Raw genomic sequence first — 25,740 nt, 5'->3', positions numbered from 1 at the left:
TTGTGCTGCTACTTGAGGTGTAAATACTGGAAAACAGTTCAAGCTGCAAGAGACAAGGTCGCATTTCCTCTGGTAACTCTGAAAATGACCCCATCTTTCCATCTATCCACTTAGAAGTTTTAAATGATCACAAGTGAAACAAACGAAAAATATTTGTTCTCCTCTATGTTTAAAAATCAATTGCCAAGTTATACATTCTGTGTAAAATACAATTCATCTTCACCTTTTTGGTTTTCAAACTCTACTCCAGGCTAAAAGGTTTGGCATCGCTTACTGTTATGATTATTAGTATTAGTATCCAAATGATTAAAATAAGGACTGGTGGCCATTTTTATTTCATTCTCCTGTAAGGGTAAATAATACGTTAATATATCTCTTTAATAAGACTCCAGTGTTTTAGGAAATGCTCTGGAGGTGTTTTACACCTACATCTCCCATTCCCAAACCGAAGGGCATTTGCCCTCCTAGAAGGAGCACTGGGAACCATTAAATATGTGTGAATTTAATTTATCCACGTTACCCTGCAATTAATTTTTCATTTCATTGCTTTTTATTTTTTAGTTTCCTCTGTCATTTTTTTTGGCATCTCCCTCAGCAGTAACAATCACTCAAGTTTCAGGACACTCTTCATTAACACATTTTAGTTTTAACCAGGACTAAACCCGAAATGATTTTTTGCTGAAGTATTTCAGAGATGAAATTTGGGTTCCACACTGCATGTCTTGCAGTCTACCAGTGCAAACCGAAACAGCTGATTTTATCTATGTTATTTTACATAAAAATGTGTTATTCTCAGCACTGAGCAAGGATTTCTTTCTACATTGGCCTTTCCTGATGACAAAACCCACTTCCACGAGCATGTTCTTCTCTGTGCTTCAGAAAAACATCCCTAAAAAATAATTCCTGTATTTATGGTTTTCTAAGAGCAGACTGACAACTTGTAAATAGCACCAGTAAGAGATCTGACTTAATTCAGAATAAGATCAAATTTTTTTTTTCTCCTAAACTGAAGAGCTTCTTTCACATCCAGAATTCCAAGTTACAGCAATACCAGCTTTTAAAATAAATTTAGTGTTTAATCCCTGGTCAAGGAACACCACATGGAAGTTGCAAGGACACTGCAACACACACCTTTGTCTAGTATGGAAAAATGAAGAAACAATTATGTGCTTAAAAGAAAGAAAGAAAGAAAGAAAGAAAGAAACAAACAAACAAACAAAAACAACCAGAAAAACCACAAACAAAACACTTCATCTCCAGCTAAACATTTGTCTGAGATGCTGAAAGCCAGGTCTGCTTTCAGGTGATCTGTAGGAATTGCATTGTTATTACATCTGTGTCACTCTGGGGGGAACTTAATTATCTGAAGCTCAGTATTTCATAATTGGGACAGAAAGTTGCTGAGTTCTGCACATGACATTTAAAGGAATTTTTGAAAGAAATTCAAATTTTGTGAGAAGTATTACTTATATGAATTTTTGAAAGAAATTCAAATTTTGTAAGAAGTATTACTTATATGAATTTTAAACCAGGTAAATAGTTTTTATATTAATTTTATTAAATGCAAATAAAAGGGAAAACAGAGTATTTCAAGCACGACAAGCCAAAACATCTAAGATGTATCACCTTAAAAACCCTCAAAATAAAAATCCCTGCATTTTTAGAACTCAGACATCATCCAGACAGATGACTGAAAGCATTTCCCCCAGACTGATAAACCTGATTAGGATACATGGCTGATTCTTTGGAACAGCTGATTAATTCCTCAAGCTGAGCAGTTTTAATTTGTTCCAAGAGTTATGAGCAGTAAAAGCACTGCCACAACTGCAGGGTGGGATTACTGAGGCCAGCAGATCCTGGATAACTTTACTTTTTAGAAGCTGACTTTATTGCTGGTGTTTAGGGAAAGGAACCCAAACAGGCGAAAACCACAAACTACTTATAGATCTTTCTAGATGATAATACCCTCTCACATGGTGCTACAAGTCAAAATAATTTTAAAAAATTGAATATTTTAAAATGCAGTGTGATACTGCTGAGGACAAAAATGCACACATGTCAAATCTGCAAAGAATCAGACCTATAATTTTATGAATTTGAGTATTCCCAGACTGCTCTGCTGGGGTGGGTGCACTGACAAACCAAGGAGATTCCATAAATACAATAAAGTTCTTCCTACCAACATGAGTTATACAAACTCAGAGCGGAAAGATCCCCTTAAAAATCTTACTTTGCAAGTTTCTCCAGGCTACCAAAGCTGCTATCTTTGCTCCCAGGCTGCACATGCAGCCCTGGTTATGTTTCATTCTCCCATCACCATGTTTTCACAACCCAGGATGGTTCTCAGGCTTCTGGCACTTCCCTGTATTTGCCCTGCTCAGAATCTTTTAACTTTTCACTCCTTCCCCTGCAATCACACCACTTGCTGCACTAGAATTGAGGCTGGCTGTGAACATGTGCCGAATCCAGCTAATTTCGCCATTCTGTCACAGTCTGTAACTATCCCAGCTGTACAGGAAAGGTAATGCTGCAAAAATGGGGAACACGGGAGGAGGAGGATCAGCACTGGGAGCTGGGTGATGGATCCTAGGACAGGTAATGAGGTGTGGCTGCTGGAAGGGGGGAGATAAAACATGGAAAACTCTGGAAAACCAGGAGGCTGCGTGAGCGTCAAGGGGAGAGCTGAAAGAGGTCCAAGGGGTTTCAAAAGAAACAAGAAGTTTTTAGACTGACAGAGAACCAGGTGCTGGCTCTGCACAGACCAGGCTGAGCCACAGCACATGCTCTGGCTCCAGCTGTGACATTCCACATCTGGAACAGGGATTCCTCCTTGCCTGCACAAATAACAACCCCCAGTGGACAATTCACTCCAAAATGGCTTTAAAAGGGTGCTGGGGGATTCCTCCCTCCTCGTCTTGCTTCCTTTACCTGCTTTAAACAAATGCTGGCATTTATAGGGTCTGGCACACAAACTCTTTTTTAACAATGTGTCATGCCATGGCTTTACTGTAAATACAGTCAATACTAACTATGAACTAATATACTACATTACAGAGATATTTTACAGCCTTACACTGCACCTTACAAATCCATGTTCTTTTCATGTGTAAGTAGTTCACCATTTCTGTTTCCAAATGCAGGAGATGCATGTTACTACTTTTTAATTTGCTGGCTTTGCCTGTTCTCACTTAACGAAGTGCTAAACTTTGATTTATAGTTGTTTACATATGGTAGGTATATATTTGTTATATATTCATATATAACCAGTAGAAATTTTTATATGTATATACATTTTTTATATATATATATATGTATGTATTTATTTTCCTGCCTAACTTTACTACATGAGATTTATATTTAGAACTCAAATAGTAATGCTAGGCAGGAAAATAAAGTCCTTTTTGCTCATGTGCTTTACTGTAACAATGCCCTCCTGAAGCATTAGGTCAGCTCTACTATGGCAAACAAGGCTAAAAATAATACTTGAGAATAATATGGATTGAGGTAAAACAAGCCCAAGCAGCAGCCACTAGATGGCAAGACAGGCTCACATTACTTTGCAGGGCTGGGTTTGGGCTGGTTTTTTTTTGGTTTGTGTTTTTTTTTTTTTTGGTTTTTTTTTTTTTTTCCTTTATATAAGAGGAATATGTAACATTTGTATTTCAAACATGGTGTCGACACTTCTCTCCCATGCCATTCCAAGTTTATCTGGTGATCTGAAGTTGGTGAACGAAGCCAACCACTTGAAAAGCCCTTTAGAAAACATAGTCACCAAGGAAATAATGTTTAGTGGTAAGTTGAACTGGAAGAGATTTTAACAAATGTGCTGAAAAAAGTAATGTGTTTAAAAGAAAGGGCGCTTCACTTATGTGTGAAAAGGTACAGACAAGTGTTAGAATTTGACTTTTAACAGAATTACCAAATTAAACAAATGAACTGCCAGTGGTAGAACAACCTGCTTCCCCTACAACTCCCAGCAGGGTCTCTCAGGCGAGTGCCTCTGAAGCCACTCACACTCCCCCCATGGCCAAACCTTTGGACAGCCAGGGAATGGAGGAGCAGAGGACAGCTGGGGTTTAACTGAACACACATTTATGTGTTTCTCCTGCTTGCAGTGCAGAGGCAGCAGCCAGGGGCAGACTCTGGGCAGTGCTGGGTGGCAGTAACTTGGAGAACCAGTGCAAGGTGGCCCTGCCCACAGCTGGGTTTGGAACACCAGTGGCCGTAAGGTACCTTCCAAACCGTTCCACACTGCCCCGTTTTAAACATGCATTTCGGAGTGCTAAAACTGGAAATTTAACTAAAAGGCAAATAAAATCCGTGAAATCAATAGTTTACCTTCTGCTTAAAAACTTCAAACACCTCAGTGAACACACACTCCCGAACTTCCCTCTGGCCTCTACTCATTTGCTTACTAACACCAACACTGTCGACAAGGAACAAATAATTGGTCTGCAAAAACACAAATGTAGCATCTCTCAAATTGTTTAGCTGCCTTAAAATATCAGTGAAGAGCAGAATGGAAATGGTCCTCAGTACCTGAAGAGCAGCAGTTGCACCTGCAAGACTGGATGTGGAAACCAGAAAGTCTCTGAATTCTATGACCTGAACCTTTGATCACAAGAGGAAGATTTAACTCACTGTAAATGAGTTTGTAAGAGCCTTGCGTAGAGCTGTGGCTGTTGACATTATATACATCCACTAACATTAGACCCAAAGGTAATTATTTATTATGATCTTACTCAGTCTTTGAGTTGCTCAGTTACTATGTCAGGGTCAGAGAGGGCTCCAGAACCAGGGACAAAGAGCAGGTCATGCTGATATCCATGACTGGCCATATGAAGAAACTAACAAATGACGTGGGCTAAAAATGTCTAAAAATGACTCAGAAAAAGTCCCAAATGACTTCATTTTATTATCACAGCAGCTAAGTGCCTTCCTCACACCTTAGCTCCACGTCCAGGATGTTACAGATGGGAAAGCTGGAGAAGGATGAGGTACTTCCAGACTCAGGCTGGGGCTGGTTGGGCATTTCAGACATGTATAAATAGGTTCATCTCACCTCTATGCACTCTAGTATGATTTCATGACTTCTGTTGCCCAAAGCAGCTGTTTGGGTTATACTATTTGGAGTTCAAGAGCCCTGTGTGGCAGAACTCTTGTGCCCCACACATTCAATTGCTGCTGCTAATGAACCAAGAGCAGGTTCAGGTTCTGTTTCACAGAGTTACATCTAGAGTCCCACTGCTGCTCAGACTGAGAGAAGTTGAAGACAAAAGGTATGTGTCTATGAACTTACATTCAAACACAAACACATCAGTTGGAAACTGAGGCAACATGCTAACTCCACATAAACACTGACTTTTCAAATTTCGCTTTTGACACTGCAAACAATTTCTCTTAAAAATTAAAAAACCCACAAACAAACAAACAAAACCCCAAAACCTCATTTATTTGATGACAATAGCTGTGTACAACCCCACCACCTTCCCCGCACTGTGCCATTTTTTCTGGACAGTCAGCACTGCAGTGACCACCACCCCTCACCTGAACTGAAGTATTAAAGTACAGCTACAGAGGGATACAAGACTAATTCAGCTGCTGGCTGCAGAACCTCTACCTCTGTGGTCCAGACATGAAGTGCCACAGGTTGCTAATTAACATCAGTGCTAATGGTCCACCTTCAAGAGAAAATCTCATCTTTCAAAGAGCAGAGTTTTACCACATACTGTCTGAGAAACAATTCTCCTTTACTTCTCCACCTCCACATGCTACACTAGCAGACTGCGTTGTTTTTTAAAAATAAAATATATTCCTTTTCTTCTATAAAAAAATAAGTGTCTCAAAAATCATGTTAGAGATCAGCAGGGCCAACCAAAACTGACGCCTGTTGCTGTTTCTTCACTCCCAGCACATTTCCCTCCCTGGACTGTGACACTCCCCTGCTCTGATAAGAGCTCACTGCAGCAGCAATGATCCCACCTTGCTCACATCCCTGTGAGTGCTCAGTGCCCACCCAAAACACGAGTGCAAGAGGGAAGAAATTACATCATCTGTGACCCCTGAGTTCTGCAAACAAAGCTGGCAGGTGCTGGCTGTCAGCAGCTTCAGCTCAGCCCAACCCAAACAACTCCTGAAACCAACAACAGGCACCTTAACATTCCAGGGTGACCTTCCAGATAAATTTCAGGCTAAAGGAATTAAAATGTTACGAGGCTTTTGTGGAGCAAAGTCTCAGTGCACTAAATATAGACACAAGCACCTCTCTCCTGCTCTGCCCATGTGGACTGACTCTGGAGAACAAATTGTTTGCTGTCATAATCCGGGAGTGAGGGGCAGGTCTCAGCTCTACAGAAGGAGGGTTGCCAGCTCTCAGACCAAGACAGATGAGCCTGTTCTCTGTGGTTTGTTTTACTCTGGGATCAGAGGAATTGTTGTAGATGTCGGCGAACCCAATGGGAAGAATGATGATGTCTGACTTAGTTCAGAAGGCTGAATGATTTCTTTATTATAATTATGCTATGATACATTAATATACTATATAAAAGAGGATACTAAAAACTACATGCTACTCTCTCTAACCATCATATCCAACTCCCTCACAACTCGTGACCCTGTTCTCCAGAGTCCAGACACAGGTGGATCTGATTGGCCATCAGGCCCAAACAATCCACCGTGATCCAACCAGGCATTCGCTCTAGGTAAACAATCTCCAAACACATTCCACAAGAGAAAAACAAGGAGCAGAAATAGAAATTGTTTTCTCTTTCACTTCTCTCTGTGCACCTTTATAAAAATCCTGAGAGAGAGAGAAATGTGCTTGCCACAAGGAATTGCAGGAGAGGATGGAGAAACAGCCTACCAGAACAGCAGCACCCACGAAGGAAGGAGGAGGTTTTCACCGTGAGCTCCCGTTTCTTGCCTGTGATTTCACCTGCGTTTCACAGCAGCAGGTGATGCCCCTCCATTTCCAAGTTTCACACATGCAGGCTCTGTCTGCCAGCACATTTCCTCATCCTGGGGCACGCTGACCTTGGCGAGGCTGAGCTCTGATGAAGGTTTCAGAGCCTGGCACCCAGTGCTGCCTGACAACACCCATGGCAGCAGCAGGGCTCTCTGCACTCACAGCCTCACACCCCTCAGGCTCCCACTGGGATGGAACCCTCTGGATTTTGGCTTAGCTCCCCTTGCTGGGACTGCTCCTGAACACATCAATGCACCCACTACCACACCTGATTTGCAAACTTACACGTACTCTTAAGCACACAGCTACAGCAAGTATTAATATTGTCTTGGAAAATGTTTCTTTTCACTCTCAGGCCTCGTAAAAAGAGGAGGATGATGTTGTGGCTCCAAGTCAGACTCAAGACTGGCCAGACTCAGATACTGGCATACAATGAGATTCTACCAGCACTCAACTTTCTACAAGATTGCCTTTCTTAACATCTTCAAAAATCTGGAGTGGCTAGAAGTCTATTCACACTTCTAAAAACAAAACTCCCACGCCCTCCTCCTGCAAAACCTTTAAAATAGTTACTCTCTCCTCTGTGCTTCTTCACACACTTATCCTATCTGTGCCCCTTCCCCACCTTAGTAGTCATCATAGACAATAACAAAAAAGTTAATTCCTCTGACATCACAACTGAAGTGGGAGGCTGAAGTTTAAAATAAAAAAAAAGTAAAATATTGATATAATCTAAAAATTAAGACAAAAATTATGTGCAAAAGAGTATACCTAACCAGCTGCTCAAAGCACTAAAAGCAGAAATAAATTAATTAATGAGTTCTGCCAGCTCCCGAGAATTTTGTGACTGGCAGCAGCCAGATATTTTCCACTTCACTTCCAAGTGTCTTATCATTCATGTATTACAAATCAAGCCTCAGTTTTGCCAGTGTGGAGGAAAACAACTGAGTTTTGGTGAGGAGGAGATGTAAGCCCAGCCTGGGAGCATTGCAGGCTCAGGTCACAAACACCACGTTGAAAATGTCATTTCTTCCACCAGCATATCCTGTGCTGTTACTGCCCAAAGTGCTACAAGGGTGCTCAGCTCCACGCAGGATAAACCTGAACAGAAGCAGCACATGGTCTAAATCCCTGACTTAACTTCTTTGGGCACTGGGGTTGAGGTCTTCAAGGTGCAGGGCAGTGCTCAGTGGGACATTCTGCATTGCCCAGGCAGAATTCCCACAGAAGCTCAGGAATCTGGCCCGTGGCTTTAGCACAGAGCTGAACACAACCAACAACGTTCTGACTTTAAAATCTCCATGGAATGTTATGTATATTATAATAAGAAATTATTTTAATATTGTACTCAAGCATTTTTTGATCTCTGCTAAAAACCTGGCACCATTTCTTGTTCTGTGCTGTACTACTTCATAAATTAAACACTCATCAGTCAGGTCCCTTCCTTCCCACCTGTCCACTTCTGTTTAAAAATAAACTCTCAAATATTGCACCACAACAGTGAGACATAGTTCAGAACAGGACCTTTTCTACAGACTTGCAAACAGCATTACAGAGGATTTTCTATCCTAAAATTCCTGTAATCATAATTTTTTTTTCTGAATACCTGAAAAAACCCCGGTGGTACTGGACCTACTGGCATGCCATCTCCTGGGGGAATGTTTCCTAGCACTGGGCTGGGAGCTGCTGCAGCACTCTGAAAAGAACAAAGGGAGAATAAACCTTTGTCATTGCATGGTAGGCATTAAACCCCCCCAGAAAAACCCCAAACCTGACCAAAGTGCAGAAAGTAATTCTCTGGATATGTCATTATGCCATTGTTTCATCTGAAGGTAAATTAAAATTGTTTAGCCTTTTGTCTATATAAGTACCATGATTTGTTGAAATAACAAATGTGTGTTGAGGGGAAGGGTGCCGGAGATTGCACAGGCCAATCAGACAAAGCCTGACTGAATTTAGGAAATGCTGTATCTGAGTGTCTCTACATGCACCAATGTGAATGTAACTTGCACACTTCTTGCCTTATGTGTATGAACAGTCTCACACATGCACAAGGATATACACAGAGCATAAAGAAAGTAATTTATGCATTTTATCAGCAATTTCTAAGCACTTTAAAGATAATTTCAGCAGCCTGTAATATTTTTTCCAGAACAACAACAAGCTTCAAAACAGAGCTCTGTTATAAACAGTATAAGAAGGGACGCACATGATTCTGCTGGTAATGCTCAAGATCTTACCAACCCCAAAAATAACCACCATGACAAATTAGAAGAATTCAGGTTACGTTTTTGGAAGGGAAAAGAAAAAAGGGATTTCTAAGGAGTGAATCAGAGGATGAAATTAGTTACCTTTGCAAATCCTTCAGCTGGAATAAGCGAATAAAGAATATTGCTCCTGGCAATTTACATGCAGGAGATTGTCACAGAAAAGAGAAGCCAAACTGCTTCTGTTGCCATGTGTTGGAACCTCAATTACTTTTAATTTCTAGAATTCTTCCTTTCTACAATGTGTTTCTGTACAGCATGAGGCTGAATCACCTATAAATGCTCAAAATCCTGTGTGACAGTACTGGAGCGCACAGAATGCTCCCAGAGCCACTGGGACCTAATGACCTGCCAAAGCCTGCCCTGCAAAACACACAGATATTGAATTATCACTCTATTTATTCTGCACTCACACTCGATACCCTAAAGATGCAGATCTGGAAATTGCATTTCCAGGTGTTTGGCACAATACCTAGGAAAGGAAAGAATAATGTTGGAAAGATCTGAAAACTGGCACAAAAGGAGGGATGACCTTTTTCAACCGAGCAGAAAGGAAACATTCAGTTAATCACCACAGATTTCTTCGTGGCTTAAGCTGTTTTAGAATTAAAGTTCTGAACAACTAGCAGTAACATTTTTAGCATCCAAGCTCAATGTTCTTTGGAAAAGTCTGGAATGTATCACTGAAATATAAAGTCTGCAAAAGATGCTGGCTTTCAAAACGAGTGCAAGGCTTTTATTCACGAAAAAATCCTCTAATAAAGGGTATTATCTATGCAAGGATCAGTGCTAAAACACTGTAGAATTGCTGCTGACAGGGAAAGCCAGCCAGGTGAGTTGGATGCAGCAAAAACTTTGTAATGATACCCAGAAATCATGCAGGGAGAGGCTACCACAAAGCAGCCAGAGCAGCCAGGGAAGCTGTGGCCAAAAAAAGGTGGTGCTCTGCCAGCCACTGCCACTCATATCAAATAATTATTTTCGTATCATCTCCATTTCCAAGGGAAAACAGGAAAAAAAAAAGCTGTTGGTATGTTGTTGTTTTGGGGTTTTCTTAAGGAAATATGAGCTCTTCAAGCATCAGTGTGCAATAAACCCATGACAGGCACAGTCTGAGTGGAGCATGTTGGATGCACTAATACAAGTACAGGTTTTCTGGATGAAGGATGACAACAGCAGCACTCCTGATGGAGAAAATCAATGATGTTAAAAGCCTGAGCATCTCCAAATGCCCCAAAGAGCCTGAGCTGCAGAGGCTGACCAAGGAGGAGCAGCCCATTAAAGGGGAATGCTGGGCTTTATTACAGCACCGTCATCCAGTGCCCTGGGCTGGGCCACATCACTGGCCATGGGATGTGTCACAGGGGAGGGAACAGCCCCTTGGGGTGAAGAGCTCCCACAGGGATACAGCACCCTGCTGCTGAGAGTTCATGCTCTTTCCCGCTTTAAAAATTACTCTTTAAGAAAACCCCAGCAAATTTAGTTAAAAAATAGAGGGGATGGGGGATAAATGACTATTCCAGAATGAAGGGAGAACAGGATTAAAGTTATAACTGTTAGCCATTTGCTGGCCTAAAAAGGCTTTGTAAGAAATATACCTAAAAATAACATTTTCATAATTGTCTCACAGAGGTGGGGTTTTTCCCCTGTTTATACATCTCCCCTGGCTCTGATACCAGAGGAACCCAGCCCCATTCCTGGTGAATCACCAGGAACTGGCAGGGAGGGACTCGATGCGCTGGGTTTGATTTTTAGTGGCTTTTTAGTGGATTTAGTGGATTTCCAGGGCACACCACCTGTGCAAACCCCCTGCCCTCCCCTGTGAGAGGAGGGAGGGAGGACTCGGGGTCTGTGTGGCCACAGCAGCAGGGCAGTGCTGCCGACAGCTGCAGTGCCATTCCATAACCCTAAGAATTCTGTAGTTACACTCTCAGGTGTTACAGAAACCTCCATTTCTACCCCTCATTACGCAATGCACTAGGGGTTTTTTTTTCTGTTTTCATGTTTGTTTGGGATTTTCTTCCCTGATGGGCAATGAAGTCCCAAAGCCAGGAATAAAGTATTTTCAGTGTTTTGGGTAAATTACATTTTCTAGCTTGTGCTAAGTAATGAATGTTTTAAGAACTTCTACCAGGTAGATCAATAAACAAACCTGCAACTGCTGCATGAAAATATTCTTATTTATTCTATCCTGATGAATTATTCATTCTTTTTCCACAGTCCCATAGCAAACCATGGCCTCCTTTTGCATGCCTTACAAGTTGTTCATCATTTATACTTCCATTAGTTTGACATTTTAAATATTTGCAAATTGCTTTCCCTGCTTTTCATAAAAAGATGAAATCAGAAAATTTAGATGGTATAAACTCCTTGTACAGTAGCTTACCTCCTTAAAAATGGAAATCTGTATTTGCTTTTGTAGCTAAAATAATGAATTTATACTAATGAATTTATAATAATTTACAATTATTAATTAAAACTGTGTACTTGAGTGGAAGTTATTATGGTCATTCCTTCTCTACCCAAACTACTCTTGGCAATGCAAAAATAGATTACTGTAGTAACTAATAAAACTAGCTATGGTTTAGGACGGATTTTATAATAAAGAAATCCCAAAGTAAATAAAAAGTAAAGAAAAATCATTTAGCTATTTTACTAGTACAGTATCTGAAGTAAAAAAATCCAGAGACAAACCTGCAATGCTCATTTTTTGAGGCCAACCCAAGAAGTGGCTAATGAGGGAAGCTTACAAAGAATTTAACTTGAAACCAAAAAATGCTACAAAGAAATTACTTGACTTTATAAAAATCCTCACCTGGCTCCTTCCTTTACCAAGTCATTCAACTTCAGGCATTTTGCTTACACTAAAACTTCCTTATTTTTATCCAAAGTTTACCACATGTTTTTAAGAAGTCTCACTGATGGGAAATGATGTAATCTACTGGATGATGGAGGGGAGGAGTTGGACCCTACAAATAAAAGTGTTAGACACCAAATTCCCTCATCACCTCACTCTCCTCCACATCAGCCCTAAACCTACTCTTATCATTTAGGAATACAATATTTTCATATATTCATACAAGCAACCAAAGCATGGCTTCTCCAGACAATGATATTCTGCCATGGATGGTACAGACACAATCAGCTGAGCTAGAGCAAAAAGGATCAACATCTCAGGGTATTTTTATATACACTGGTATTGGGTTAATGAAACAAATTTAACAGCAAATGTGGCATGTGAAGGACACTGCAGGAAACCACAACCACGTCTGAAATGCTGGTGAGAGCACCACAGTCAGAAGGAAAAGCAGAAAACTTAAACAACTGCTGCTTCTTTTTTTGTTCTTTTCTGGGGCCAGGGGATAAATATCTGGTACATTAACTTAGGAAATTATGGGAAGTAAGGAATTTAAATGTAGCTGTAAGTTGTTTTTCTTTTCTGGAAAGACAAATGATGGATGATTACTATTTCCAGTCATATTTACCACATGTTTAATTTCTGGTCATTGATAGCTTTGAAGTGCCAGGCATACTGCAGCCAGTACCATAAAAAAATACCGAATTTCCTTTTGTAAACACTTCAACTTGTAACTTACAAGGTCTTTCTACGACATCAGTTCCCGTAACAGACCTTCCCATTTTGTACCCATCGCAAATTAAAGAAGTATTAACGGAACTACATTGATTAACCACTAGCAACCTCCTTGTTTTCTCCAAGATGGAACATAAAACTACTCACCGCTCTGAACAAAACACTAAAAATAAAATTTAAAAAACTCCCAATACTTTAAATAAATCTCCGTGCCTTTTACAAAGCCTTTGAACATGTGGCTGTACACCAAGAAGCCAAAACTCCCAGACTGAGCAGCCTTGGTTTACTCAACACAGATTGGAAGGTCATGCCCAAAAAAGGTGGACTCATCACACAGAAAGAGGCAGGTAATTTTAAAGATCTGGATCATGAGACCTAATTAAACCCTGGCCTAGCTCCACTGATATATATTTGTCTAAACTGCTTAATTTCTGTTGTGTAACAGGGAGGCATTCACATGACCGCACAAGTCTGAGAACTGTAATTGTGGAAGGTCATTCCTTACAACTTCTCAGTTTTCCTCCAATCCCAGCTCCCTGTGGTTTCATCTGGACTCTGGTATTTTATTTCTCTTCATTCCATCTTATTTATGGGCAATAAAGAATAATAAAAATAATGATGCCATCAATGCAGATGAAAAAAAAAAATCACATTTAATCCTTTTCTTGGAAACACAAAAAGGGTTGCACCAGCAGATGTGGTCAGTTAGGGGAGAGCAGATCTGCTGATAATGATGCTAACAATAAAGGGGTCCTCTGAGACTTCACCCATCCTTCTTCCCCATGAAATAATTCTAGCCCCAAAGCCATGTCACTCCAGCAAATGTCTGAAGTGGGATCACAGTTTGTATCCCAGTGCCCAGTCTGGGGATTTCATCCTGCTTAGCTAAGACAGAAAAATTTCATTATAGTGCTAAAAACTGGCTACTGGGTTGGAATATAAATTAATTTTGAGGAATGCTTTGTTATCAGTGAATAAAAGGACTTCAAATTCCTGTTAAAAGACAGCATTTCCATCCTGTCTTTCAGCTGCTGCTTCTTGGATTATTTAGAACATAACTTCCAGACAAGGTTTTCTCAAAATTATGGGTATAAAGAAAAGTTATTTAAAAGAAACCTTCATTATTGGCCGGAAGTTAATATAATCAGTACTATGAATAGGTATCAGTGCACTGACAAAAAGGTGCAAGAGTAATTTGTGTTGTAGATATGGAAATAAACCTATGACATTCTTTTGAGCTGTTGCCCATTCTTCTGGGCCATTTTTTTTTTCCAAAACAGACCTGTACTGAAAAGCAGAATACCCAGCTTTCCCCAGCTGGAGATTCACAGAATCACAGAATGAGCCAGGTTGGAAAAGACCTTTGAGATCATCAAGTCCCAGCTATGACCTACACCCAGGCTTTTCTCAAACCCCTCCAGGGACGGCGACTCCACACCTCCCTGGGCAGCCCGTTCCAGTGAAGTTCTTCATGAAGATTCAGAAATAATACTTCAAACAATGCTTTCAGCCCGTTTTCTGTGAGGCTGAGGTGGATTCCCAGGCCTGTGCTGCCCAGCCAGGTGTGTCTGTGTGCAGGACGAGGCTCCCAGCCCAGGACCCTCCCGAGCTGCAGCAGCTCCATCAGCCCCAGCAGGAACCACCACGCTGCTGACAACAAAAGCCACTTGAGGACACAAAACGCTGCTGCTGTTGAAGCCTGGAGCCGAGTTGCAGTGATATTTCAACAAAATTACTTCTTTTCCAGAAGTGACACTTACACCCCTCCTCCAGACTCCCTGGAGACCGAGGCAGCTTCGCTCGGCAGCCGCAGAATCCTCCGCACGCTCCCGCGCTGCTCTCCTCCTGCTTCCCTCCAGGATCACAGCAAGGGCCACTGCAGACCAGGGTCTGACCCCTGCCTGCCCCAGGAACATGCTCCTCCTCACGCAGGGAACGCTACAGCCTCCACACAGGCTGTCTCCAGCTGGATTTTTAAATTCCAGATATTCCCTGTGCTCAAGACACACCGCGCTGCACAAAGAGGATGATCGCTGCTCATCCTTTCCTCCTTCTTCCCCAACACATGCTTCCATTTTTTTCCATGCTCTACAGATAATTCATGGTTGGTACAATTGTGCTAATTGGACTAGTATGACAAGACTATCTCATACCCCGACTTCCCCTAGCAATTAAGTGGTTGGCACAGTGTCTTTTAATCATTTAATTAATCTAATTGTTAAACCCACTTTATTTTCCAAAGATTTTAAGATTGCCAGAGTATTGTATCCCAGTTCTTATGGCCCAGCACTCCACACGAGTCAAGTGCTTTTCCATTTTAGGAATATAGTGATTATTAAGATGAAAGTTTTTCTGTATCTCTCTGTCCTTTCCAAGTTATGAAACAAATGAACAAATATGCTGTGAGCTGAAAGACTAAAATTTGATTATGAAATGCAAAGTAGCCTGGTTTGGGGTTATCCTCAGGTCGCCTGGGAGTGATTCAGCAATGCTGGCAATATCTGTACAACTTCAGAAATGAAAATACACCAAAACCCCCTCAGAAATTCCCTCACAATTCAAAATGGATTTTTGTCTCCATATGTAGCTGACTGGAAAACTCATATGCACAAAGAGATAAATTTTACTTCAGAGGGACCTGACCTGCAGAATTTACTTCATGATGAAAATGCTTTTCTGCCTCTCCAGAGCCTGAAAAATTGTTAATTCGCATGTTCTTGTCTGGACCTCCATGTCATGAAATTCCTCTTTAATAACCATTTACTAAGATACCAGCCATGGATACATCTCTGCTTTCCAAGAGTGTGCTCTGCAAGTTATTCCTCTGTCCTAAAATGTGAAAGCATCTGACTTCAGAACACTGTAATTCTGACAGCCCATTTTTATGGACAGAACTTACTGCAGCATCCATTTGGGGGTTTTATTTGAACATTACCTCCATTATCAGTGGAATTAGTGGTACTTAACACATAACACAATACACACTTTAGAGTCTCTAGACTGAATTTCATTGCTTTGAAACCAGTGGTATTTCTTGTGTGTGCAGGTGCTGATGAATAAATACTTAATTCCCTAAAAAGTACATGTTCATTTGAAGAAAAATAGGACAAATTTAAAACTCATGGAAAGCTAGCCTCTAAAGTATCTCATTTTTCTCATGTTGCCTGAATATCTATCTTTGGATAAATGTAACTTGTTGAGCAGAGAGTTAACACCTCTAAGTGCTAAACCAGAATTAGGCACTGTGCTTATGAAGACCTCACATTTTCCTGCTGGTGATTATTTGCTATAAAGGAGTTATAGGGAGGAGTCAATGAGCAACAGAAGCACCCCAGACTGCCCAAGGGGTTACCAGAATTCAAGGAATTTCCATCCATCCATCCATCCATCCATCCATCCATCCATCCATCCATCCATCCCTCCTCCACAGACAGCAGAGGCAGAGCAGGGCTCAGTCCTCCAAGGACACGTTTTTTGGATGTCTTTTTGGAAAAGCCAAACAAACAAAATTTAATTCCCTTTCTTTGGGAATTTGATCCAAGAAAACCAAGCCTGTGAGTGCCCAGCATGCACCCCAGGGCTGGTGAGGGTTGGGGCAAGAAGAAACAGCCCTACCAGGAAAAGCCCTGGCTCCAAACATGACCAAACTCGCTGGTCCCCAAGTCACACAGCAGAGCAGGTGAACCTGTCTCAGGTGGCTCCTCCTCGGGGAACCAATTATTTTACACCCTGTGGTGTGAAAATCCATAGCAGTGATAATGAGAGCTTGAATCTTTCAGGGTTAACTACCTCCTACAGCTCTTAAACACACCTTTTAAACTTATTCTTCTGCTTATTTTATTATTATTGGGGTTTTTAGGTGGTGCCCACACAGACAATGAAGGGATGGCGATCCATGCACAACTCTTCCACCTGGCTGGTCCATGGACTACTGGGTCACCCACACAGAAAACAGCAACTGACAGTGTATTTTAAAATACATTATGCTATACAAGGAACAAGATTCAAAATTCAGCTGATGCAAGAATGATTGCTGAAACTTCTGCTTCACCATGTAATTCTTCATTGCACTTCATTAAAAAAAAAAAAGAAAAAAAAAAAAAAAAAGATCAGCTAAACCCAGGAATATGGTATGAAAAATTGCCTTCATAAACAGTTTTATACATGCACAGATTGCATATAGAAACAGACTGGGTTTAAATGAGAATTATGTGTATATGTATCTTCACTAAAAATGCACATTCTGCAGTGAAGGAACCGTTAAAAGCAAAGCAGGTATAAACCCCCTTGTTTATATAAATAAATCAGGTCACATTACACTGATCCAAAACAACAGCAATCCTGTTCTCCCAAGGTCCCTGACTGAGTCTGTGAGTGCAGACCTGTCAGGGTCACCTTCACCTCAGCACTGTGTCCAAGATGGCCTAAAACACCAGAGATTAATGTGAGCACTTAGCGGTTGCAATAATCCATATTTCACTATATATAAAAAACTAGCTTCCTCCTCAGCTAACCCAGAGAGGCTTACAGAAGGAAAAGGATAGACAGATCCAGTTTAGCTCTGTTATTTAAAAGAATTATCTACAGGAGAGCAGCAGTCACCCATGTGCCACCTGAACAGCCCCCAGCCCACAATGTCTTTGGTATTAAATTTAAGCTTCAGGTTAAAACACAGCAGATTGAGAACTATGTAATGTACAGGCTGGAAACAAAAGAAAATGGGAATTGAAGTCAAAAACTCCATACTAAACTACGACAGAGGCATTTTCCAGGAGGGGGAAAATGTGGCTTTTATTAGGGTTGCTCTAAATGGCAGCCAAGGCACAGAACTCTGAAGCTCCCCCATTCCACCCCTTCCTCTTCAATTCCAGTTCTAAGCCTTCCAGTCCCTCAAAACAACTTCAGCCTCTTCACTCTCTGGGGACTGCAGCCCATCACACACAAATAAGCAGGTTTCTGCAGGCAGAGGGTCCCAGGGGAGGGATATTAGTGCTTCCTACAAAAGCTGGCAAAACTTAAGTGTAAGGTAACAGTGGATAATTGTAGTACTTCATTTAACTGCCTCATCTACCCTAATAGCCTGCAAGCGCTGATGAAAGGGACTGCAGATTCCTGGGACGGTGAAGTTTCTTTCCTGCAATTACCTTAGAGCTGCTCACCTGTGTGCTTGATGTCCTTTGTGCCTCCAGCTTCGTGTGAAATGAACAGAAAACACTTTTCATTTTCCCTGCAAGTACCACTCCATGGAAGGGACTTTCCAGGGTCTGTTTTCCAGAAAACACCATTTTTTCTCATTCCTTGTGATTACCATTTGCACGGATATTTTACGAATCAAGATCATACACATCAGAGGCTGATCTTATGTTCTATGCACTCAACTTGGTACCTCTTTAAAATGTCTGGAGTATTTCATTCCTACCCAGGTCTATTTCATCTGCTGCATAATTAAAATATTACCACTCCAGCCCGAAAATCCAAGAGAAAGGTGCAAAGTTATTTTTGGGGTTACATTTTGCCTTAGTGGCCCCAGTTTGTTGCTATTCCTGTATGAATTTGTGTTTGCAGCACACTTTGTGCAATTGTACACACAGCAAAATTCACATTTAGCACAACTACTTCAGATTGGTTAAAGTCTAGCTAGAGCAGACTGCATGAAACCACTTGTAATTTTTAGACTGAAAACCACCCTAAAACACAGTACAACGTGTAAAAAGGTGACAAATATCTGAGTTTAAATATATACAATATGAAAGTGGGAAAGAATTTTTTACTTCTCAGGCTAAGGTAACACTATCACAAACTGTTATCAGCCACAGGAATGAACCAGTACAGGCTTTTCAATTATTTTTAAAATCTTTCTTTATCCCCAGGACAGTGCCTGCACTTTCAGCACGGCAATGACAAAAGCATACTTGATAAAGCACTGGGAAAAAAAAAAACAGCAAAAAACCAAAACAGTGTCTTATTACTTTTCTCAGTGTAATTGTTAAATCCTTCTCATCCCAAACAACCCTCGACTCTACCAGTGCCCATTCCTGTGGTGCTCCTCAAGCACTCAAGTTTTGAGTGTATTGGTTATTTTGGAGGAAATATGGTTTTAAAATAAAATGAGTTTTTGCTGCAACACAGAGCTAAGACAAAATTACAGGAGGCAAGGAAAGGCTGCTCCGTGTTTTCCAGTTTAAGCTGTACCGTGGTTGGAACGTGAAGAGAAATATGTGTGGTATCTACAGGGAGACTTGGGGCACCCCCAAAACCCCAAACCTGGCCAGGCCCAACAGGTCCCACCAACACCTGCAGCTGGGAGGCTTTTGGGGTGACCTTTGGGGGTCTCAGGAGGACGGGAGGATGGGGAAGGTAAATGCAAATGCTCCCATTAGTGGAGTTCTGAGTCACCTCCATCCCCTCAATTAAAGAAGAAAGGGCAGAAAGTTCAAAATCTGACTGCAAAGGGCAGCTTAAAACTGCCCACAGGTCTCAGAATCCTTGTAACCAGCATTTCACTCCAGAGATGGGAATGTTTTGCACAGGCAGCCCTCCCCCACGCACTTTTTCGACTGTTGCTTTTGGCTGAGGCTGCTGCTACAACAGGAAATAAAAATTATATTACTCAGGAAGGAAGCTAATGAGTTTCCCCTCCCCCCAACGCCATTAGACACTTCCTGAATAAAGGAGAAGCACATTAATATAAAGAACAGCCCTACATGAGCAACCAGGGGCTGAACAGCTCCGGGATTAAAGCTGAATTCCACCTCTGGATGGACCAGGAATACCAGGTCAGCTGCCCTGAGGCACCACCTCACTGCCTGAGCCGCGTCCATCCTGCGCTCAAACCACCCAAAATCAGCCACGATTTCATCACTTCCTCTGGGAGAACATGCCAGGAGATAAAACAGCTCCTTGTAAGGAGTGTTTTCCATGGGCTTACTCTCTTCATTTTGCTTTATTGTTCTGAACAGTTTTATTTAAGAGGATGTTTCATAAAACCCCAAATCTGGGCTTTTATTGTTCGGTTTGCTTTGGGAGTTCTTTAGGCTAAGGGATTTCCCAATCTGGGAAATATCCAGAGGCTGAAAAACAAACAAAATACCCAACACCAGATTCATGGAAGCTTCCTGACTGACCCTGATGTGTTATTAACATTCAGCACTACTTTAAAGATGCAGCAGCTTCTTCAGTGATCTGAATGTAAATATTTTTGTGTCAATATTAAGACCTGTGTCATTACGTTTTCTATGTAGTTCATCTGTATTAGGTACTTTGGACTGTAGTTACCTCAGTTAATTCTTGGCATGTTGTTGTTTTTTTTCAATTCAAGTTACAGTAAATAATTTAAGGGGCAACTCTGCAAAAAGGTGAGGACCATCTGAACTTAAAAAAAATAAAGAGGAATGAAGTTTTGCACCTGTTTTCAATCTTCACAAAAGCAAACCTTCCCAGCAAAGGAGCACCAGACAAACAAAATAAGTGAGTTTAGAGCTATTCAGCATGAGCTTTTTTGACCACCCCAACACTGACTGCTGTAGCACTTGGAAAATCTACTTTTGTGCTTTGACTTATTCTGTTCTCATTCCCTTTTCTTTCCTGGCCAACAAATATCTTGTTTTCTTGCCTTCTTTAGGCTCCTCCCAATTCCTTGACCCACCGGTATTTTTTACCTCTTCTGATTTACCTTAGTTGGCAAGACTTAATGGGAGCCTGGGAAAACAAACCACATTTTTGAGTTTTACTGGCAAAAACGAATGGGGAATAAAAGTGTCCCACCTGGTACCTTGTCTCTGCCACAGGCACAGTCCTCATCCAAAAAATATAAAACGAATGAGAACAGAAGGATTTCCTGCCACAGTTTCTCCAGATTCTTGTACTCTGTAACGTCTTCTGTATCAAAACTATGGCTCAGAATTATTTTATGTGCCAATCAGAGTTTTAATATCAGACAAGACCTAACGGTGTAGAAAACAAAATAACTAAAAGCGTAACTGACATAATTTTACCTTTACACATCCTCTTCCTAGTGTTATGGTACAACAGTTGTTTTATTGTGCTTATATGATAAAACAGGACCATTTCCTTATCACACTGAGACACTCCAGAGTGTGTCTGACACTGGATGTTTGCTTTCCACCAGAAGCTGAGACACTTGGATTTTTGTGCTTCGAGGAAATCGAGATGTATCAAGAAGCCACCGTGACACGGGGCGTGTGGAGCCTCAGGATTTAATTATAGGATCCTGTTTTCTAGAGAGAAACCACACAAAACCATGTTTAAAAGCAACAGGAATGTGTGATTTAACCCGTGTGGATTAAATTCCTTTGCTCCTCGCTGCGGACAAACACTGTGTTAGCTATGCCCATGTACAACACCTAAAAGGCAAAAAGACAGGGGGAAAACAAAGAAAATAAAAGAACCCAAAATATTTCTTTTTAATTTGTTTACCCATTTAAGAAGCACAGCTATTATTTCCAGCCAGAACTAGCAGCCTTTGGCCACGGTTCTGAACATACTACGGAGTGTTGTGAACAGCAAAACAAGTTTAAATTATTGAAGAGGAATTCTCCAGGAAGCAGGAGGATGAGCCGGGCAGAGGCCAGCACCACCAGCCAGGTTTTGTCATGGGGACCCTACCTAAGCTGGAGACCTTCACAACGCAACCCTTGGACAAAAACAATACATCACTCACAGCAAAATAAAAAGTACACACATGCACAAAACCCTCCACATCTCTTCCTTCCTGGAACTAAGTGTTAGTGAAGGGTTAAATTTCAGCCCGTGTTAATTCCACAGAAAAGCAGGATAGCTCTGCAAGGAATTAACAGTAATGAGCCAAAATGCCCCCTAACAATAAGAGACTGGGATTTTTTAAAAATTGTTTGCCGTATACAAAATGTTACATTCTCTTAAATTTGAGCAGAAATATATCTGTCTGAGGGTGTTTTTTTCACACTCCTCACAGAGCCTGTCATTAATCACCTGCCAAACATGCAACAGCTCCCAGCTTCTCCCGGCACAGCCCCTCTGCATCTGTGGCTCCTGATACCAGCACACTGTCCTAAGACCAGGCCAAACTGTAAACTCACAGAACGTTTACCCACAATTTTTCTTATCACTTGCAGCTAAGCAAGAACAAAATCTAACCTTCACACAACCTCCCGAATTGCTGCCCTACTAAACATCCACCTTTTCCTTCATTTAGAAGGCAATGAACGTTACATTTAGAAATGAAGGCACTAAAACATTCAATTTCTCTGCTTTGATTTGATTTTTTTTTTTCTGATAACATGTTGCAAACACTGCAAAAGGGACTAAAGATCACCACTAGATAAAAAAGGCATTTTTAAGTAGCACGGGAATTTTTAAACTTTGTCATTCCCCTGGCACAGCCCTTTGTCTGGCCTGCAGGTGATGCTCTGAGCCTGCCAGCCCCAGCTCAAAACACACTCTGCATCCCTAGATACAGATAAAATGTAAGTATTCTTAAAGGTGAGGACAAAGACAACAAGAAAACTTTATTCTAGGGTTTTTTTCCCTCCCTGGAAAGAAAGGACTTCCAAAAAATTAAGCAATAATTACTCTCACACCCTTATATTATCATTCATTTCACACAGCCTGTCATGCTTTTTGTTCAGGGAATTGATCCAGCAGGGAAAAAAAAAAAAATTCAGAACTGCTTCATATCCATTTGCAATTCAGTAAGGTTTTTCATTTTTGGCCTATCACACTGACGCTGTCACTTAATATCCATATGAAGAGCAAGTTTCCTTTCACCTGGAGATCCCCAAAGTGCTGGGCACAGAAATCTGTTTATCTTGATGGCATGCAACGTCTTTGAAATTAAGATACGAATATTCAAAGAATGCCTCCCACACCAAGCCTAAAGATAGAAATTTTTCATTCCCATTGTATATTCTGAACTCCAGAGCTGGCAGTTTCAGAGTTGGGAATTTCTGAGTGCACCATTTTTGCTTCAGAAGAGAGAAAACACTGAACAATAACTTCATCAGAGCTCAGAAAATATTTTAACCCTTGTTTAAAATGAGGTTCATTTTGTCCTCATACTTTTCCTCAGGGAGAAACCCACCTGTTCTGCACCACTTTGACTCGTTTTTGAGGCATAAGCACAGCATTTATGTAGCACTGAATCACCGTTTCAGAGCCACATGACACAGCAAAAACCTTCTGAACTGAATTTCCACAAGTAAGACATCTCAGTTCTGACAAACTGAGTCAAGTTGTGCTTCACTGCTGCAGTTAAGACTTCAAATAATAACACTGAAACAGAACTTTTAATATTTACTGCTAATAAAGGCATTGCATAGTGTTATTTTGAAGCTAAATCCAACATTTTGAGGCACTGGAACTTAACAGTACCAACTTTCAGCTTCATAGGAATGGCTATCCAAAATTTAAATAATTAAATAAATAAGGAAGGGGGAGGGAAACTATCATCAAAGTAAAACTAAAGCCTTTCTTGACATATATTCTCCAAAAGAGCAAATGAAGCTTCCCTGAAAAGTCACCCTGTTATTTAATCCTTCCTAACAGTTTCCTACAATCCTGTGCATCCACTACATACTTGAATAAATAAGTTTCTTTGGTGTAGTAATAACAATGAGGAGTATCTTAATAGAAATCAGCAGTCTGTACTTGGGGGGGGCAAAAAAACTCCAGACCAAGCAGGATATCACTTCTCTGGGGACTGAGGAGACCTTGTGTGTAAACTGTCAACTCCTTCCTCTTCCCTCAGCAGCAGGAAAGGAAACATTAAGGGTGGGACATCACTTGCTTCTCTTGCAAAGAAATCCCGGGGATCATAGATACCACGGGAAAAATACCTGTATCACTAACAGAAATTGTTAATTTTATTCAGCAGGGAGAAAAACAAAAGCCCTGTAATTACAGTATTGCTAGCTTACACTGGAGGAGAGAGGTGGAGTAAATATAAAATAAGTACAGCTGGACTCTTTTTTACTGACTGGTAGCAAAGAGGGAAATAAACCCCTAGGATAAAGTTCTCCTTAAGAAATGGTGCAAGTTGAATTGTTAAAACCTTCCCAGAATTTAAGGGAAGAGAGTGCACTTACAGCCATCTTCAGTGCTTGCATCTGTCCCAGCTAAATCTCACTTAATGAGATTTATGTCAGTTTCATTCAAAAATTAAGTTATGTTGGAAGAAGAACTTCTTACTCCAAAATTATTTAATTTATGACTTGCAAGCAGGTACTGAGGTCAGACATAACTGAGGGCAGGGAACATCTGATCCGTTTTACTGCAGTGAGTGACTGAAATTAAGAGTTTTGAGGGATGATTTTAGAAAGGTCCAAGGAACGTTCAACATTGTCTTCAGAGAAAGACTTGGTTTTCCTCCTGGCACAACCTTTTCCTTTATTTTTCACAAATGTGACAGACCCCCGTGGGCCCCAGCAGCAGCTCCTGCCTGGGGTGGTTTCAAACCCATTTCAGGGATTCCCTCTCACAATGGGGTCTGGAGAAGAGCTTTAAAGAATTCATTTGCTTCAAACTTTTGCTGTGTTGGTGAGGGGAATGAAAGGGCTGTGGCATGAGCCCTTGCACCACGAAAAGCCCCTCGAGCTGGACCCCTGACCCCCTTGGCTGTGCCCAGGTGTGGGCACTGCTGCCCCTGAGGGGCTCTCTGCAAAATCAGCGACACACGAGAGGGTCTTGGTCAGCATTACAAGATCCTGCACCTCCAACTGAGGCATCTCCAGATTTCTTTTTTTGTTCCAGAGACTTGGAAGTAGCCTCATTTGAGGGGATTAAAGGATAAGCCTCAAGGGTTATGATGGACAGCTAGAAAGACAAGGCAGGGTTTTACCCACACTTGGCTCTGGTTGTTCACCACAACCAGAAGAAGGTACTGTTTCTCTTCTTCTGGGAGAAGCAGCGAGAGTCACATTTAATTTTTACTGCTGCCACAGTAAAACAGCTTTTGTGATGCCCAAATGGAATTATCTGTATCTCAGTCTGTGCATAGTGCATTAAAGCATCTCAGTTAGCAAGATCTTGTATTAATTTTGCTCAATATTCAATTTACAATACACACACTTTAAAAGTAATTAAGCACTGTACATGACTCCTGCTAGTTTCAAAAGGTATTTCCAATTAAATATGTGGTAACACCTTAGAAAAAATGGTAAATTCTACACAAGTAGCTATCATCTGGTGCAGAAGAGTAAAACTGTGGCCAATATTAGTATTGGAGGCCAAATAAACAGTGCTTAAAGAGCTTCCTTGGGTAATGGGCACAATCCAAGCAGAGTTTTGAAAAGGGATGGTTTTCCACCATACTTGGAACAGAAATATATCAAATAGATACATTTGTTGGCCTCACAAAGACATTCTAGGGCTGGCTGTACAGCTCAGAAGTCTGTGAAGCCAAGCTCAAAAACAAAGTGAGGCTCTTTGTTTGATAAATAATATTTTTCATGTTGCCTCCTAAACATTCTCTTATTTCAATATTTCTTTTTTTGAAAGAATTCACTGTAACTCCACTCATGGCAAACTTTGAAGATACCAAGATGACCAGGGCTCAAAACTTCAATAATTAAATACTAAACAATTCATTTTTAAGAAGAATCCTACTGAGCCAATTAAATGGTATGATATGTTTAGAGAATCTAAACACAGTGGAAAGAAAGCAGCTGGTAAATAAAAATATTTTTTTCAGGAAAGTATTAGGAAGATATGAAGTTTATATAGGCTTGAAAAGAACATGAAATAATAATTTCCTCTCCATTTCCAAAGAGAAGAAGGTAAAAAAAACTCCCTGGAAACGTAAAATACAAAGGAAAGTGTAAACATGCCCATTATTATTAAATTATCAATAGTGCCTTTTCTTCATAATTAAACCTAATTCAATATTTGAAGACATTTTTAAGTCTTTAACTGAACAGGTATGA

General features: G+C 40.8%; 1 protein-coding gene across 5 annotated transcripts in view; it reads right to left on the bottom strand.

The window, feature by feature from the left end:
- SSBP2 (single stranded DNA binding protein 2) overlaps positions 1 to 25,740 on the bottom strand; it is a 129,580-nt gene that overhangs the window by 29,470 nt on the left and 74,370 nt on the right. For 2 of the 5 annotated variants that reach the window (XM_068177578.1, XM_068177579.1), the window contains exon 5: positions 8,571 to 8,660. The exons of the other annotated variants lie outside the window; for them this stretch is intronic. In XM_068177578.1, coding sequence (XP_068033679.1) covers positions 8,571 to 8,660 — 90 coding nt within the window. The remainder of the gene's footprint in view (positions 1 to 8,570; positions 8,661 to 25,740) is intronic. 5 annotated transcript variants of the gene reach the window in all.

Source organism: Anomalospiza imberbis, chromosome Z (assembly GCF_031753505.1).
Source record: "Anomalospiza imberbis isolate Cuckoo-Finch-1a 21T00152 chromosome Z, ASM3175350v1, whole genome shotgun sequence".
Classification (NCBI taxonomy): domain Eukaryota; kingdom Metazoa; phylum Chordata; class Aves; order Passeriformes; family Viduidae; genus Anomalospiza; species Anomalospiza imberbis.
This window is presented reverse-complemented; position numbering and strand designations above follow the sequence as displayed.